General features: G+C 48.5%; 6 protein-coding genes across 6 annotated transcripts; 2 read left to right on the top strand and 4 right to left on the bottom strand.

Moving 5' to 3' along the window:
* Positions 1 to 378: 378 nt before the first annotated feature.
* FPOAC1_005126 (uncharacterized protein) lies at positions 379 to 1691 on the bottom strand (the record flags this gene model as incomplete). The annotated part of the gene is made up of 4 exons (XM_044849657.1): positions 379 to 409; positions 462 to 959; positions 1015 to 1092; positions 1150 to 1691. 4 exons carry the CDS (start codon positions 1689 to 1691, stop codon positions 379 to 381), a joined length of 1149 nt encoding a protein of 382 aa, XP_044708367.1.
* An 822-nt stretch (positions 1692 to 2513) lies between these two features.
* On the bottom strand, positions 2514 to 3314 carry FPOAC1_005127 (uncharacterized protein; the record flags this gene model as incomplete). The annotated part of the gene is made up of 4 exons (XM_044849658.1): positions 2514 to 2782; positions 2837 to 3042; positions 3167 to 3183; positions 3240 to 3314. The coding sequence occupies 4 exons, from the start codon at positions 3312 to 3314 to the stop codon at positions 2514 to 2516; spliced, it is 567 nt and encodes a 188-aa protein (XP_044708368.1).
* Positions 3315 to 3621: 307 nt separating this feature from the next.
* On the top strand, positions 3622 to 4581 carry FPOAC1_005128 (uncharacterized protein; the record flags this gene model as incomplete). The annotated part of the gene is made up of 3 exons (XM_044849659.1): positions 3622 to 3821; positions 3873 to 3948; positions 4000 to 4581. 3 exons carry the CDS (start codon positions 3622 to 3624, stop codon positions 4579 to 4581), a joined length of 858 nt encoding a protein of 285 aa, XP_044708369.1.
* A 962-nt stretch (positions 4582 to 5543) lies between these two features.
* FPOAC1_005129 (uncharacterized protein) lies at positions 5544 to 6865 on the bottom strand (the record flags this gene model as incomplete). The annotated part of the gene is made up of 3 exons (XM_044849660.1): positions 5544 to 5998; positions 6028 to 6491; positions 6549 to 6865. The coding sequence occupies 3 exons, from the start codon at positions 6863 to 6865 to the stop codon at positions 5544 to 5546; spliced, it is 1236 nt and encodes a 411-aa protein (XP_044708370.1).
* Positions 6866 to 11806: 4941 nt separating this feature from the next.
* Positions 11807 to 12480, top strand: FPOAC1_005130 (uncharacterized protein; the record flags this gene model as incomplete). Its single annotated transcript, XM_044849661.1, has 2 exons — positions 11807 to 12151; positions 12205 to 12480. The coding sequence occupies 2 exons, from the start codon at positions 11807 to 11809 to the stop codon at positions 12478 to 12480; spliced, it is 621 nt and encodes a 206-aa protein (XP_044708371.1).
* A 362-nt stretch (positions 12481 to 12842) lies between these two features.
* On the bottom strand, positions 12843 to 16708 carry FPOAC1_005131 (uncharacterized protein; the record flags this gene model as incomplete). Its single annotated transcript, XM_044849662.1, has 2 exons — positions 12843 to 13523; positions 13577 to 16708. 2 exons carry the CDS (start codon positions 16706 to 16708, stop codon positions 12843 to 12845), a joined length of 3813 nt encoding a protein of 1270 aa, XP_044708372.1.
* Positions 16709 to 16900: the final 192 nt, after the last annotated feature.

Below are 16900 nucleotides of genomic sequence, written 5' to 3' on the forward strand. Positions count from 1 at the left end.
TTTATAGGCAATGAGTCCTCATACTTGTAACCTGAAATCCAATTGTGATCTTTGTGCCCAAATGGGTTGGTATCGTAGTCTGGCGAACGTCTCTTGTTAGATTCAAGAAGGTTGGGTTCCTTAAAAGCCAAGAGAGTTTGCCTACCGTTCCGCGGCGCACACAAATAGATCGTGAACTAGTATAGCAATGACCTAAACATAAATCTTAGAAAGTGGTAACAATGTCTTTCCTTTTTAGCATTTCATTAGCATGTACAGGAATCGATGCAGTAGATAAATGAGACTATTGTACTCATAATATCTCATTTAATACACTGTGTTGGGATGCGTATAGTCATAAATCTTGCTCCAAATGTCCCGTAGCCTATAAATTCACTGTCAAGTCATCAAGGCAATGTGCTTCAGTTCTCTGTATCATGATCAGCACCAAGATTGATATTGGGAGGGATGTGTTGACGTACGCCTGTACTTGGTGTCCAACCTTCATAGGGGGGTACTCAGACCCCCGCCCTTCGTCTCTTCCCAGTTCCTTCTGGCGCTCTCTGACTTCCTTCGCTCTCGCCGCAAGCTTGGGTATAGGTGTCAGGTCAACGTCACTTCCCAGATGCCAGAACAGGGTGCTTGAGATCCTGACAAGAGGCCTGTCAGGGAATTCGCGCTTCCTCTTCTCGATCGTCTCGACAGTCTTATCGCTGACGATCACTTCATGGAAACCAGCCTTGATGAGCCCACCGGTGATGTGCTCGAGTTGTTTGCCCGCCTGGACCAATAAGTAGTTCCCAGGTGGAATCTTTACTGCAATCCGATTTCCGGTGTTGCGAGCCCAAATGTGAAGACCGGGGTAGCGGGAGCGCCCATGAATGGTGAGAAAGTTGAGGTCGGTATGGAACCCAGCGAGTATGGTATCCTTCTGGCCATACTTGGTTAAATCTGAAGCTGTGGGAGCAAGAAGGTGAGGTCTATGGAGCGTGTGAGTCTAGAAAACTGTCATGATAGGTCACAAGAGGAACAAACCCATATTTTCCAGCATCACTGAAGAACTGAGCTGGCATGTCAAGACCAACTGCAGCCATTTCGGCAAGTTTGGAGACACTGAATATCCAACAATAAGCACTGTACTGCTCAAGCGTGAGCATCTCTGGTACTTACGCGCTCTTCATAGATGTTCCCCACTGATTCATGGCTGGCTCCCAACGGTCCTTGATGTGAGAGGCTTCTGGCACAACGTTTGCGGCGTTCAATCCAGGGAACTCAGTCTCGAAGGGCGGCTGCTCACCCATCCTCCAAAAGAACCTGCATTTTGGATCAGGAGAGTGTGCTGTGATGTCCAGTGGTCTCTGCGATGGGTCAAGTCTCTGGATAACATCCAAGCAAGGCTCATCAACTGCACACTTTGGCTTTTCGGTGTTTTCTAGCGTGACGCCAATCTGATAGCTGAGCTCAGGCTTCTCATCCTTCTTGAGGATTTCCACGGGCTGTGCAAAGTAATCCTCAAGAATGTCAAGGAAAGTTGAGTTATCTTTTTCTGAGACGCGGCTGTCGTGAAGTACAAGGGCTCCGTAGGTGATAAGGGCACCGGCTGCTTTGCGACATTCTTCTTGTACGGCCTCCGAGTTGACAGGATTGTTGAGGTAGACATCAAGGTCGATCACAGGCAGGTTCATGGAGGGTTCTGTTGAGATTGAGTCCATCTTGTTGTTGATAGCTGAAACTGCTGTGCTGTATTGTAAGCTGACAGACAGGTCGATAAGCCAGTTGGTTCTTCTCACCACCTGTTGACAGATTACACCACGGATATATATGAGGAAAAAAAGAAAAGAATGAAAAATTTAGCGGCTCAGCAAAGCATTCGTCTCAGGGTTCCTCTTTCGGAAGCTGTTGCGGATTGAATGTGTCTATGTGGTAGAATTGTGAATTATTCGTGTCTTGATTGGTTAACATCTTGTGGTCTTGAGGCGGAGTTGGCCGGTTCCCGATGGTAACTCATTGTGAGGCCCGGATTTGGACGGAGTTGGGCGGAGTTGGAACTTGTTGACTCCTAGGTACTTCCGAATAAGTCAAATATGTAAGAAGCAACAAGCTCTAATTGCCTACCTATATATATTATATTATTAGAGCAATGACATAACAGTTCTTGTAATTGAGAAAACTCAATTAATCAAGATGAACGTGCAAAAGGCTGCAATATGAGCCAACTTGTATTCCTGTTTCTTTTGTCGTTTGCCTACCTATCATCAGTTCTACTCATACCCTTCAAACTTGACTTATAGCTTAGTAAAAGAGCTCACTGAGTCCATACATTTCTTTTGGAAACTGATGCGACGGGAGAACATGGCACGAAGTATATGTAACCTTTACTTTCAAGAATCAACAATGGTTCAATGAATCCATTTCCACGTATCTCAGCAAAACTGACCAGGCCGTTGAGGGAGTGCCCTCCTTCACTGGTAATATACGCCTCTTTTCTCTCGACCTAACTCCAGTACCTGTTTAAAATTTCCCACTACTATTGTTCACGAGCGCTCCGCCTCTAATTCTCGCTCAGCCTGTTGGTAGTACTTGGCTGTGTCAACACCGTGCTGGTTGTGGTTGACAAAGTTGAACCAGGGGATCGTGCTGAGGAAAAGAGCAGAGTACCTGCTCTGCCGGGCAGCGACACCCTGAAGATGAGGGCTTAGCCGACTAACACCATATAGAGGCTCTCCCTTCTTAACCTTGTCAACCATCTCGCGCATGTCCATCTCAATTTCGCGGGAGTTTTCAGTGGCACCGTAGAATCGGACTGTTCAGATTAGTTCAACATGTTCCAGCTATCACCAAGACGGTATAGACATACGGGCCGATCTTTGGTAGAAGTAGAGAAAACCACCCAAGACACCGACGCCTCCGGCCAATCGCATGGCCTTAGCAAAACCACCTTTTCCTACGTGTGACGGGGCGAACTTCTCAAGAGCGTAGAGGGCTGCAGGAGCGAATGCGGCAGCGGCGGTGCCGGCGAGGTAATCCGAGGTTCGAGCATATCCAACGACTCGCTTGAAATGACTGCTGAGGGTCAGCGATGCCCATAATCCAACAAATCCAGTCCAATCATCCGTATCGACCATGGAAGAAGTTGTTTCAGCACGTATCGTCGTCGCTTGGTATCGAATGAGCTTGGTTTACGTACGGGTCGTTGTCAATGAGCTATAACATCATCAATTAACAATAGCAATTGTAGCGTCAATTGCAACATCACTCACAGGGTAATCGGTCTGGACGACCTTGCTGGTCCCGACAAAGGACGGGGTCGCCTGTTTAGTCGCGGTCTCAGCCATTGTGTGGTGCGTCGTCCGTAACAATTCTTTGAATACTTGCACCAAGCCTTTCGAGGTCGTCGGTTTCCCGTACACTCAGAAGCTGAGTTCCAGTCTTGATGCCTCAGGATGAATCACGTGTGGTCAGCTCATCGAGGATGTCAGTGATTGGTCACGTGCCATGTAGTGGATCAGCAATCAATTAAGCTCAAGACGCGTCTCCCTCTGCAAGACGCGTCTACCTAGCAGTTGAGTCTGTCTATCTACACAGGTACTTGCTTTCCTACCCACATTACCGGTCAGATCCTATAACACAATCAATCTCACAATGCCAACATTAGACTCCGATCCAGCCAACGGTTTAGACAACTACGACGTCGCTGACCTGTCAGACGATCCTTTCGCATCTCCCCCACCTGAAGCATTCAACAAGAAGCGCAAGGAACCAGATTCGGGACTTGGAATTGATGAAGAGGTTGATGTCAAGAAACGTGCCCGAGCTCCCACTGTCAAGCTTGATGAAGAAAGGTTTGTGATAGTTATTCCCAGTGCTATACTGGCAAGACTAACATGCGACAGGCTACTTGGCGCTAAAGGAATACCCAAACTAAGGCAGAGAGCACAAGACCTGAAGATCAAGGGCAAAGGCCATGAGGTATTCGATCCGGAAATCGTTCGAACCGAGTCGTACTAATTTTCATTCCAGTTTTCAGATGCCTCGCGACTCCTATCCTTCTATCAATTATGGCTTGATGATCTTTTCCCAAAAGCCAAATTTCTCGACGCTCTGAGCATGGTAGAAAAGGCAGGCCACAAAAAGCGAGTCATGATTGCACGCAACGAATACGTCAACGAGAGTAAACCCAAGGATACTGCGGTCGACGATGAAGGGGAGGATATTTTCGGTCAGGATAGCACTTCGAGACCCACGGATGAAGCGATTAGACCAAGAACGCCAGAGCAAGACCGAGACGTACCAGATGATGACGATCTATATGACGCGACACCAAGGTCTTCTCGGCCAATTGTGCCGATCCGAGACGATGCCCCTGAAGAAGAGGATCTTGAAGCCCTAATCGCAGAGATAGAGGTTCGGGACATAGCCCAAAAAGCGAGGCTTACACCAAAAGAACCAGATGAGGATGATCTGAATGCTCTCATGGTAGAAGCTGGGAGTCCAGATCACACAACAAAGAGAGATGTGCAGAGACGGACAGAGAACAGCAAAAGCATGAATGCCTACGAAGACGACGAAGCAGCAATGCAGGAGATGGATGGTCTATGGTAGTTCTAAGAAGGATGACGTCAGGCGTGATGAAGATATGCTAATCATTATTGCATTTTATGATATACGAGCCCAAATTGTTGGTGCCTAACTGTCCAGACGTTGTTGTGGACAGTTCATCACGAACTATTCTACAACCTACACTCTTCACATAGGGCAGGTATATAGCTAGCAAGACGCTTTCGATGACGAAAAAGAGTGACAGTAGCCTTTTTAACAATAATACCCCAGAAATAGGTCAGGTGTCATATAAAAGCGAGAGCATGTTGTAGACATCTCTTCATTTGCTACAAAATGGTTAAATACTTCTAGAGACTGGCCACCCATGAATGACAAGAATAGAGTTGTTCTATGTCACAAAAATGTGTCAAGATTCAAGACACAGATACCACCAAGGCTCGAGTAAATGAGAAAGTAATTTACCATTTCGACCCTGAGTCATTCGGACAGCAAATGATATATCTATCATTCACAACATTGGAAGACAAAATCACAAGTGTAGGAGAAAGATGATGACGATCATGCGCTTCTTTGAGCGGTTCATTGTATTTGTTACAGAAGACCTATCTTGTAGGTTCTTTACCGGTCCCTTCCCCTGGGACATTGATCCTTTGCGCCTTGCACCACCATTAGGTTTTCAAACAAATAAACGTAAGCACATTATAACAGGTCATCATGTGGCTGACCCTCACGATTCTGTCCAATTATTCTCTGCCTCCGAAATAACTGGCGAAACAGATTTTTTGGTTGATTGGTGTCTGTGTGATGAAGAGCGAGTCTGCGGGTCGAGAGCTCGGTCATTGTCACGTTCAAGTCGACGTTGTTCTGATTGTATGGTCCACAGAATTGTCATCAGTAGTTCACGCGACGGCAAGGCCATGTTAGTCAGATATCCTGTCAACTCGTCTTGGCCGCGCGATCCGTCAGTTCCGCGCCTCAAGACCTCGATCCTGTCCTCGCATCTCTCAGACACCAACCGCAATGCCACCAACGTCGCATCCTTGAGTGGACGCGCCAGGATGGGGCTGCTGGATAGGATTTTCCGAAGAGACTTGATTCTCAGGTTCGTAGATCTTGGGCTCGAGGCCCTGGATCGCAGCGGCGAAGTCGCTCGTTGCCATAGACTCTGGGGAGATGGCACTGTCGTCGTTGAGCCAGAGGCTGATGTCGAAGTCGTCGTTGAGGTTGAACGCGGGAGCGTCACCAACCATATTATCGTCGCCAATAATTGAGGAGTCGGATGAAGAGAGATACCCGTTTTCAAGGACATAGCGATCTGCGTCAAGGGACGTTGGCAGAAGGTCAGAGTTGCCAAGGCTGAAAGCAGCATCACCTGGAAGGGCGGGAGCCAGGCCGAGGTTGGCGGCATCGAGGTTGGCGGCACTAGGGACGACTTGGGCATCTCCGCCGACTTGTGACACTGCAGGTCAGACAACATCGCGGCAGGACGTTGTGTCAGGTCGGGAGAGGTGCTTTCAGTCAGTTCCGGCTTGGCCTCATTTGATGGCTCTTGGTCGGCAGTCTCATCGGAGCTTTCAGCCACTGGTGACAAAACGGGGGAAAGTGCTGTAGGGTCGACAGTGGTGTTGGAGGACACTAATCCTTCGATAGGTTCGTGGGTGTGCTGGGAGCTAAAAAGCTCCTGTGATAGTGAAGGGTTGACTCGGAAAGAGTCTAAAACCGAGGGGGAGTATGAGACAGCTCCAGACCGTCGGATCTGCTCGAGTTCCATCATAAGTTTAGCGTTGGCTTGTTCGGCCGCCATGACGGCTTGTTCGAGCTCCTGATTTCTCTTTTCAAGAGCCTCCACCTCTTGTCTCTTGCGTTCACGAGAAGACTGCGCAGCGCGGCGGTTTCGAAGAACACGCTCAACGCGGCGCTGCTCCTTTTCGTCTTCAGTCTTCGCTCGTTTTCTGTAGAGTGTCAGTGGGCTTGGCTTATTGACAAAACACCTCAATATATCACCATACCTAGGTGGGAGATTTGTCTTGGGCTCAGGAAGGACCTGACCCCACGACTTTCGCTTCTTGGTTGTCTTCTTCTCAGGGGCAGGAGATGGTGATGGAGTTGACATGTCCTCCTCCTGCTTAATCTGAGGAAGAGATGAAGGGATCTGGTCGTCTGTGAAAGACTTGGGGGTCATCATCTCCATTGGGTTCATGGTTGAAGTGGCACTGGGCGTGGTGACGTCGAACAGTGATGTGAAGCTGTCCCCTGGAATCGACATAAGAGACTCGGCGGGCGAGTGTTGGAGCTTATCGATAGGCAAGGTTTGTTGGTATTCCATTTTGAGTGATTGTTGTGTGCTGTGAAAGAGGAAGTTATGGATGTTGATGGTGTTCTCCGATATCAGATATCCGGTGGGAACTGATGAGATATTATGGGGATGGCCGTAAGTATTAGAGTTGCATAAAGTACAGGCAGCGACGTTCCACCACGAGAATCACAAGACTCGATCAAGTAAGTGTGAGTCAGGGACTAGACTTGATTGTCGTTGCCTTGTCAAAGGTGATGAGTCAGGCAGTGATGGCAATGGCAATGACGAATAGGTACACTCCAAGAGGATGTAAAGGACAGACTGTTCACTTGACAAAACGCTCTCTTCGTGACCAGTCGCTGAGTACTTGTCGGTTGGCTTGTGATTTCAGGACAGGTTGGATGGAGCGGACAGGCCCTCTTTATCACTTGAGGACACGTTGAGAGTTTGGAGGGGCACAGCTCGGTAGATTCAAGAGCCTGAGGCATCAGCCCCTGAAATAACACCCCCTGAATGTGTTTTGGGGACCCAAAGGGGGAAGGTGGCTCGGAAAGAGCCCTTTGGGTGCCGGGATGTGCTTGTCTCGCAAGCCAGCCCGGCCCATATTGGAACAGGCTTCAGGGGGGCGCAAGACAAGAGTCAAAGAGGGAGGAGCCACCAAGCGACACGCAGTCTTACCCCACTGCTACTAGGGAAGGAAGGGGAAGGAAGGAAGGCACAAAGGGAAGGAAGGGCTGAAGGGGAATGGAAACACTCAACGTAACTGCAGGGGGGAAGGAGGGGGCTCAATGTCGAGTTCTGATTGGCGGAATACGATTATCACAGCGCTTTCGGAGATCCATGGGCCGTTCGAGTTTCCAAAAAAAGGGGGTTGATCAATCGGAAGCTGTGAGACGCCCGCCGTTAGTAGACGGACACGGAGCCTACACTAAACTATCTACCTACCGGGAGGAGGGGGGGTCTGGAGCAGAGGTGATTTTGGACATAATGAAACCACTCTCTTAGGAAGGAACGATGTTAATAGACAACAGATTTCAAGAAGAACAGTCAATTAACAGATTTAATATCATAATAACAGTCTAAAGACCTTATAACCTATTCTTTCTTAAAAGCTTGTATATAATACATAAAGAGGTCAGAGGTATACCCAAAAAATCAACAAGAGGCCAAAACAGCCTAGCTTTATGATCCAGCAATCATAACCTAGACCCCCCATCCTCCCGCTAGGTACCTTAGCTGAGACGAGACTCTGTTCTTCCTCCTTTGTAGAGCAGCAGGTACTAATCATGGCAATAGCGGACCTAGTTGCTCCATGCGCCTCTATTTGATCATGGTTCGACGAGTTTCTTTGCACTTGTGGCAAACACATGAGTACTGAGGTTGGTCGTATTGTTGGGATGAATAACTTCCATGGAGTTTCTGACGGGGCGGCAATTAATTTTAGAGGGCTTCCCGTATTCAGTAGTTACTTCGTTTGCTACGTTACGCATGCCACGCCACGCCCAATAAGAGCCGTACTGAAATGGATCAACACAACATCAAAAGTCAAGTTAAGAGTACTGAGGCTTTGTTTGTTTTTTATGATTCAAGACGTGTTTCCAACCCCTCTTTACCAAGACCAACCTTCGGGGCTTACCCAGTAGGTCTGCACAATGACGGGATCACCTCATCCTCCAGAACGGAAACCAAGGAAGACGAACGAAGCTGGCCAGATGAAATGTGTGTGTACGACCACACTTCGCACTGTAGGTTGGCGATCCGACACCCCAGAAAAAAATCCATCATACTGTACAAACACAGTCAGCCTCTGTAAGCTCGTAAGCTCTCCACAGAGGTCGAGTCGATCTCCACCTCTCCACCCAAGCCACGCCAACTCGACCGAGGGAGAGAGTTAATGCAGGGCAGTAACACAATCGATGGTGACGAGAATTGTGGTCAACAAGGGAGACAACAATTCATCACCATGAACTATGAATTCTGATTTTTTAGATGCGTCCCATATATCGATTGGTATGTGACCACAAAAAGATCAACATTCGTAGGCATTCAATTTGCAAAGGAAGTTTCCAAGTCAGTCATCAAAACCCCAAGCAACTAACTGCTTGCAGGTAAAGTACCCTCCAGTTTCATGTTAAGGGAAGAGAACTTACAACACTGCGCACGATACCAACGAGCTCGACCGCCTTTCACTGGGCACACCACCGACATGCGTATGCGTATGCAAACCTCGTAAGACGACGTCGTCTCTTTGCCCTTTGATCCCGATCAGCGGTGATATCTTGAGTTAGATGCAGAGAGGGCTGATGCTGACCGACCAAACGACTTAGCAGTGCGGCAGTGGACCTTGACATGCGTGTCCCAATAATAACAAGAGAATCTACCACCGGCCATACCGGGGACGTATCCGTTAACATCAAAAAAGCCCACCATTACTACCACCTCCTCGTTTTGTTTCGCTGGCTACATACTAGACTATCTACATACTGTATTAGCCTTGCTGGCTAAAAATGTCTAGAATCTCAAAGATATCCACCAGAAGCCCCGTCGTTGTCATCATTGACTGAACCGCACCCAACTCAATTTGTTGGATGTGGGAAGTGCAGTCTTCATTGCTCGCCGCATCCAGGGCGATTACCTTATTACATACTATTAGGTCTGTTTTGACTTTGGCTTGCGCAGGCACTGATATCATATTGCCTTGATAGGCACCCGACAGATGAGATCTGATACCCATGATAGGTATTCAACCGAAGTATCGGGAATGCCCTCATCCCAATCTGTACTAAGATTACCGATAACCGTAACATGCGCCAATCCTACGCTATTCAATAAACATAACGCCATATTAGCTCCGTGTGGTATGTGGGACTATGTATGTCCTTGAGCCAGGCAAAAAATGGCTTTTCAGCTTCAACTTTCCAAGCCTCCATGCCCATTGGTATTGAGAAACTGCATATGCATACCTTAGTACCTTGGTAGGTAGGGAAATAACCAGCTCTATGTGCTTTCTCCATGACCGCCAGTTCACCAAACATTCGGTCAAGCTCTCTACCCCATCCTGCAATGCATCTATTCAGCGGGTTTCATCCCCGGAGCTTGGAATGTGAAGCTACATACATATATAGCTGGCTGGCCATGCAGCTGGGATTTGCAGATGGGGCCCTTTTCTTGGCGAAACTGATCAACCAACCTGGTAGCCTGGGTACGTATCTAGGTAGATACAGGTAAAAAGAAGTTCATCAAGCGAGCGGGAATCTAGGCGAATCTATCTGTCTCTAGCTATCTACTAGCCGTCAGTGACATACATACAAGAGGGACAAGGGTTTCCTCTCTGGGACACGGAAGGGAGAGACATGCCAACGGTCGCAGGACAGGAGAGACGCAAAATGCTTCAAGGCTGTCTAAGGGTAGCTAATTGCGACTGCACTATACCGCCATTAATTGTTTGTTTCTCGTTTCTCGTTTCTCAACTGTCTCAAGAGTATTTATCATGTTTGATATCAAGTTTAATGATCTTTACGTTTCCTGATCTTCAAGAACCCCTTTCTCAATCCCTTCTATTGCCTAGGAATGCTTCTGCGCTCCGCACACGAAAGGACCCTGGCGGTCACCTTGATCTAGATCCTCGTGCCCCTGTCTCCCTTAAGGTCCCCTTCTATCACGGCGCCGAAAAGTGACAATTGTTCCAACCTTTAACAACTCTGATGATAAAGTCGCACATTGAGAGGGTCGGTCGGTTCATTTTGCCCCATTCCAACATAGCTCTCAGCTCTGTCCCCCTTGTCGGCAATCTCGAGTCTCATATGAGCTTAATTGAGCCAATTAATCTTAAACCCCATTTCCGGATATTATTTCATCTCAACGCCATATCTATTATGTATGTATTATTAGTATTATCGTGGAAACTCATCTCATACGCCTCCATAATATTGTATCAGGTTTGCCGCCCCACCCCTGTCATGAAGAAGTACTATGTAAATGGAAGCACCATGAACCCACCTTACTCTTAAGATCAGACATCCATTTGCGATGCCCATGTGATTGACTTTCCCGTCTCTTCTCATCAGCTAAAACTTGTGCGCTGTCGCATTGATCACTATCAAGCCGCTGCTATCGCTCAGCCTCCTCTAGCACTCGAGTGTTCAACTACTACGGTACCACCCGCTTTTCCTTGATTAGGTACTTAGTAGACACTGTTAGGGCCAACACTGAGCAAGGCGAATCCCGGTTGCCCAAACCTAGGAACCTAGGCAGCCCAGGTTCTCAGGTGGCTCCGTCAAGGGACATAGGCAGTGCTGTATTTCACATAACGTAGTTTTCCACGTCAACTTATGTGGAATGATTTAGTGGTTAACAGAAACGTTGCCTCCGAGTACAAGTACAAGATATAGAGCCTGGGAAGTCTGGTCTAAATGTCATAAACTTACCAACCTTGTGTATGGATAGACGCAGAACCAAACCAATACACAACGTATTTGAATCATTAGCGAATCAAATCTATCAAGTTTCTTGCAGTACAGGATGGAGTTGTTCAATGTCTGACCTCTCATTAACAATCTGTGGGTATATTGAATATCTGGTTCAACAAGTTAGTATTAGACTTCAGAAATTGTGAATCACCGAGGTAGTAGTTACCCTGAATCACCTAACTACTAACTCATTATTAGTGGTTGCGCGGAAACTTATTCAGTCCCAGTCTCTCTGTTTTGTTATTCCGCCCAAATAATCCGGTTCCGTTGGTTGCGTCATTCGCCCGCTTCCCCATCCTGTCTGCGTGTGCGCCCCGCACCCCATTATCGCGGGTCTTGATTCTAGACCTTCGGCGGTTCCATGTCAACCTAAAACACTCACATGACATTAACTGTATCTTCCAACCTCGACACGCAATTGTAAAATCCACGCTCGACGACTCCAGCCATCGACCTATCCATTTCGCGCCCGAAAAATACAAGCAGAACCCTTTGGCCCACAATGTCTAACCGTCAGATGGCTCGCGATATGCAGGTAGAGTTCCAGGCTCGATTCCAAGCCAAACAGGCTCGTCGCGAGGCCCAAAAGGCCGCCAAACAGGACCCCATCCTCAAGAAGCAGATACAAGATCTACTCAAGAAGGGGGAGACCCAGAAGGCGTACCAGAAGGCCAAGATGCTTCTCTCCAAACAGGCACTTGCTCAGCAGATGGACCAGATGGCCGACATGGCTGAGCTGTCTGCTGCACAGATCCAGGCCAACAACTCGATGAATCGAATGACCCAGATGATGGCCCAATCATCGCGAACCATGAATGTTGCTCAGAAGAACACCAATCCTGAAAAGGTCAGTCTATATACAGGTTTATCACGCCCAACTATGACTAACACACTGCCAAGACTCTCGTTACCCTCGAGCAATTCAAGCAGCAAAACGAAGAATACGCCATGTCCAACGGCATCTACCAAGACGCCATTACCCAGTCTACCTCGACCCAGGTTGGCGAGGACGCTGTCCACGAGCTACTCGGAAAGCTAGCTGATGACGCTGGCCTTGAGCTCAGCAAGGAGCTCAGCCAAGCGACACCTTCAAACGCTGAGCCTGCGCAGACCAATGAGCCCAGCGCTGAAGAGGAAGATAAGCTCCAGCAGAGACTGCGAGCTCTGCGAGCATAGCCCTCATGCTGAAGGTCTCATTTGTTCAGGGGAGCCTTGGATGTTTTTTTTCTCTCCCTACGTGACAATGATACGATACGCACGACTGTCGATTCTTCGGAAAGGTGCCTTTTTTGGTTATGGTTTGGCGTTGGGGTTTTTCGGAGGCGACATGAATTCATCTCTAATTTGAGAACAATGCGAATGTTTCAATGGTTACTACACATCAGATAGGGCCACTTCCACGTCACTTTGATTAATATAATGTATGTGACGGACACGCTGCTGAATTCAACAGTTCTCTCTGCATCTATGACACCTGTAGAGGTTACATCCATAGCAGACTCGGCGAACACGACGACTGCCTCATATCAATGCTGGTTTTACATGTAAAGACTTGCCACTGCTGTGATATCCCTCTTGATCATCTCCTGAGCCTGCTGCATCTTCTGATACAGCTCTGGATCACCCACAATCCTGGCCGCATTCTTTACTTCACGGCACGTCTCATCTAGTCGTGTAATCGTTCGCACAATAGTACCCTCCAGAACGTCGGTTAACCCGGTGATGTTCTTAAAGCTCATGCCCCGAGCCCACTCGTACACCACCTCCATTAGGCCGAATCGTGGCCGAGACACGAAATCGTTGGAGTCATCAGCAGACTGAATCACTTGCAATCGAGTTTGTACATCGTTGACTTTCTCGGAAATAGCGACAATGGTTTCCTTTCCACGCTCGAGGTTGCCAGTCAAAGACGGTTCCATGTCAGTCTTTTCTTGGAACACAAAGGCGGACAGGAGGGCGGCAATTTCAGCTGGTTCGTAGTCGGCAAGGACATTGTCGAGAATGAGCTCAGTAAGAACCAACTCATCACCGGAATGGATTTCACACGCAACCTTGCCTTTGAGCTGAATACGAGTGGCGTCATCAATGAAACCAAGCTCTTTGAGTACTTGAACTCGCTGCTCGTAATCGGGCAGAAGCTGCAGATTTTGATCCGATAAAGATTGCTTTAGCTGAGAGATATGCTCCTTGATGAGCCATTCATCGTGACACATGGCAAACTATTATAATGATTAGTTCGATAAGTTGGTCGCGCAGAGAGGTGTGAACATACATGCTTCAAAAACTCCGAGCACCTCTCAGCAGGTGAGTTCGATATCGTCTTGACCAAATCAACCCTCGTCTCTACAATCTCCTGAAGCTGTAATTGCTTGATTCGAGACAAATCCAGCTCTTCTAATCTATCGTCCCATGAGCCACATAGTTCTTGCAGGCGATCCTTCGCTTGATGGTAGCCATCTCCACCCTGGAAAATCTCAGGGACAATGCCCTTCGTTACCCATCTTGTAAGGCATTCTACGTCGCTCAGCGGGACATGAAGGGTTTTGGTTTGCACCCGCTTCTTGCTCTTCGGGAGCTCATGGAAGTATTTTCGGAATGCAGGAATGAACGGGAGCTGGTCGGTGGCGTCGCGTCGGTCTCGAAGGGACTTGATGGCGCATATGTGGAGTGTTGGATCTTCCGACGTGCCCTTATTACTAATTCCGTCTGCCAAAAGAATGCCAACTGAACGGATGCCGTCCCAGTTAAACACCACAAGACGATGCTGAGAAAACATCCTTCGTCCTATAGGGATGGCCAACAAGCCCTTATAGAGGTCGAATGTGAGCCTTTTGAAGTCCTGGGAAGCTTGGTGGCATTCGTCCATTGAAACATTACAGATCTCACAAGAGTCTCGCTTGACTTTTGCCAGATCTGCTTGTGCTAGTTTTACATCCTTCTCATGCTCAGGAAGCAACTGCTGAGTGGCGTGTTCAGAGAAACTGCGCTTTATCATCTCCTCAATCTTCAATGCCTCTACTCGAAGTAGATTCAGGATCATGTTGTATGTCAACCGGAATTGCGAGCGTAGCTTTGAAGGTTCTCCCAAGATCATGTTACGCAGGTCTGCAACGGGGGGGGCATCATCAAGACCCCCCGGTGGTACAATGATGACAGATCCAACAGTGTCCAAACCACGACGGCCAGCCCGGCCAGCCATTTGGGTGTACTCTCCAGGCAGCAGGTTTCGGAACGAGTGTCCGTCATGTTTGCGGTATCCCGAGAAGACTACCGTGCGTGTAGGGAGGTTCAGGCCCATGGCAAACGTCTCGGTGGCAAACAGCACTTTCACTAGTGTCCGAGCAAAGAGGATTTCGACTAATTCTTTCACAATGGGCAACAGTCCACCATGATGAACAGCGATACCTCTGCTCAACAGTTCCCTCAGCCTGATAATCTGCGGGAGCTGCCTGTCATCTGGCTTCAGCCGCGCGACTGACTTCTCGATGATCATGTGAATATGGCTTTTCTCAGATGCTGTGCAGAAATCTTGGTTGCTAAGAGCATCGGCGTTCTCTTCACATCGCTTCTTCGAGAACACGAATATACAGGCTGGAAGTAGGGTTTGCTTCTTGAGATATTGAACGAGGTGGACCCAGAGATTCTTGTCCTGCGCAACAGATGTGAAGCCACCTGCACGACCGCCACGGCCCATATGGCCAGGTGTATGACTTGCGCGAGGTGGCCCTCCGCGACCACGCTGCTGGTTTCCTCCCCTTTGTTGGCCTCCGCCTCGTCCGCCTCGTTGAGGCCCTCCTCTTTGAGTGCCACCGCGTTGGTTGCCCCGAGGGTTACCTCCACGCGCAGCAACAGTAGTCTCCGCAGGCTTTTGCTTGTCTCTTCCCTGAATAGCAAAGTGTGCATCTTTCCAGCCCTTTTCGATGAACTTCTTTTCCGAATCCACAATCTTATGGATGTCTTTCCCAGCCCAAAGGTAATGCTCAAGGGGCACGGGTCTCTTCGGGGTAGAGATAACGTAGATATCCTTCTGTTTCGTTCGACCAACCCAAGAGGCGAATTCCTTAGTGTTCGGAACAGTCGCTGATAATAGGATGAGTGACACGTGCTCAGGCAACATTATGATAACTTCTTCCCAGACAACGCCTCGTTCAAAGTCGTTGACGTAATGCACTTCATCAAAGATAACGAACTCGACATCTCGAATAATATCAGCGCCCCGGTAAAGCATGCTTCGAAGGATTTCCGTCGTCATGATCAGGCAGCTGGCCTCAGGATTGATCTGAACATCGCCAGTGAGGATACCCACCTCATCAAATGTTTGTCGGAAATCGCGGAACTTTTGATTGCTCAGCGCCTTGATGGGTGAGGTATAAATTGCTTTCGTCATATGCTTAGCAGCCAGCGCAATCGCGTACTCTGCTACAACAGTTTTACCAGCCGATGTGTGCGCTGCAACAAAAACCGAATCGCCATTTTCCAAGTGGTATACTGCTTCCTTTTGGAAAGTGTCGAGTTCAAATGGCCACTCTCTAGCCATATCAGGTACAAGCTCTCTAAAATTGGACATATCGTGGTTGATGTCAACCATGTGCGCCCACTCACGGCCAGCTTTGCGAGCACTCGAAGCTGCGAGGACTCCATGGGGCTCTAGAGCAGGGAATTCTACTGGCAAGATATCGTCGATATCATCCCCACCCTCTCCAGAGTCTGTGTTTAGCTCTGGCGTAGCGGTATCTGGTGAAATTTCTTCATCCTCAGGACCAACCTTGGCTTCCTCGGGTTCCTCCTCAAGGACTTCCTTGACAGCATTTGCATCCTCTTGACTGACACTTGTCTTTTTCTTCGCAAAGTCAATGCCTCGGCTCATTCCAGGTGCAATCTCCAACAGCCCGCCTTCGTTACCGAGCTGTATGACTCGTTCCAGTTTGTTCCCAGTGCTGCCTGGCTCTGCGACACCTCCTGTGTGAACGGAGTCCTCGAATGCTGCTGTCGCCTCAATGCCTTCAAGACCACCAGGTGCGAACGGGAAGAAGCCGGCAGCTCCTCTCACAAAATCAGCGCGGTTCGCAGGCTTTCTCGAAAGACTGGTCGAATTCTTGGCTGTGGCACTGTTGGCAGGAACCGTGACGTTCTTGTAGCCTGTAACGCGGCCTTCCAGTCCATGACGCTGGAATCTAGTAAGTGTTCGAGTGTGTGGTGGTGCAACTTTGTACAGAGATGTATAATCAGCCTCGAAGGTCCATCGCTGTTGTAGACGGTTCAGCCATTCTGGCGAGAACTCTGGTGAAGGCGAGAGGAGTAGCTCCTCTAGATGACGCTTGAGCTCAACAGGATCCTGGGTCGAAGGTTGTCGCTGGTCGATCTCTTGAGCTTCCCCCTCAAGGAGAGCATCTATAGCAGCCATGCCAGTTGAGTTCTTAAAACTTCAAGCGTAATCAATGCCGAGTTGTTTTTTCTTTTTTCGTTGTAATATCAAGATCAAATTGATGAAGGCTCAAAGTTAGAAATGCCCCACCATTGACGTTGGTGATTCTGACATTCATGGCGGGACATTCATGACAGCTTATAGCCCCACTTCATCTACCCTGCACTCAAC

The sequence above is a fragment of the Fusarium poae genome, chromosome 2 (genome assembly GCF_019609905.1).
Source record: "Fusarium poae strain DAOMC 252244 chromosome 2, whole genome shotgun sequence".
Lineage (NCBI taxonomy): Eukaryota > Fungi > Ascomycota > Sordariomycetes > Hypocreales > Nectriaceae > Fusarium > Fusarium poae.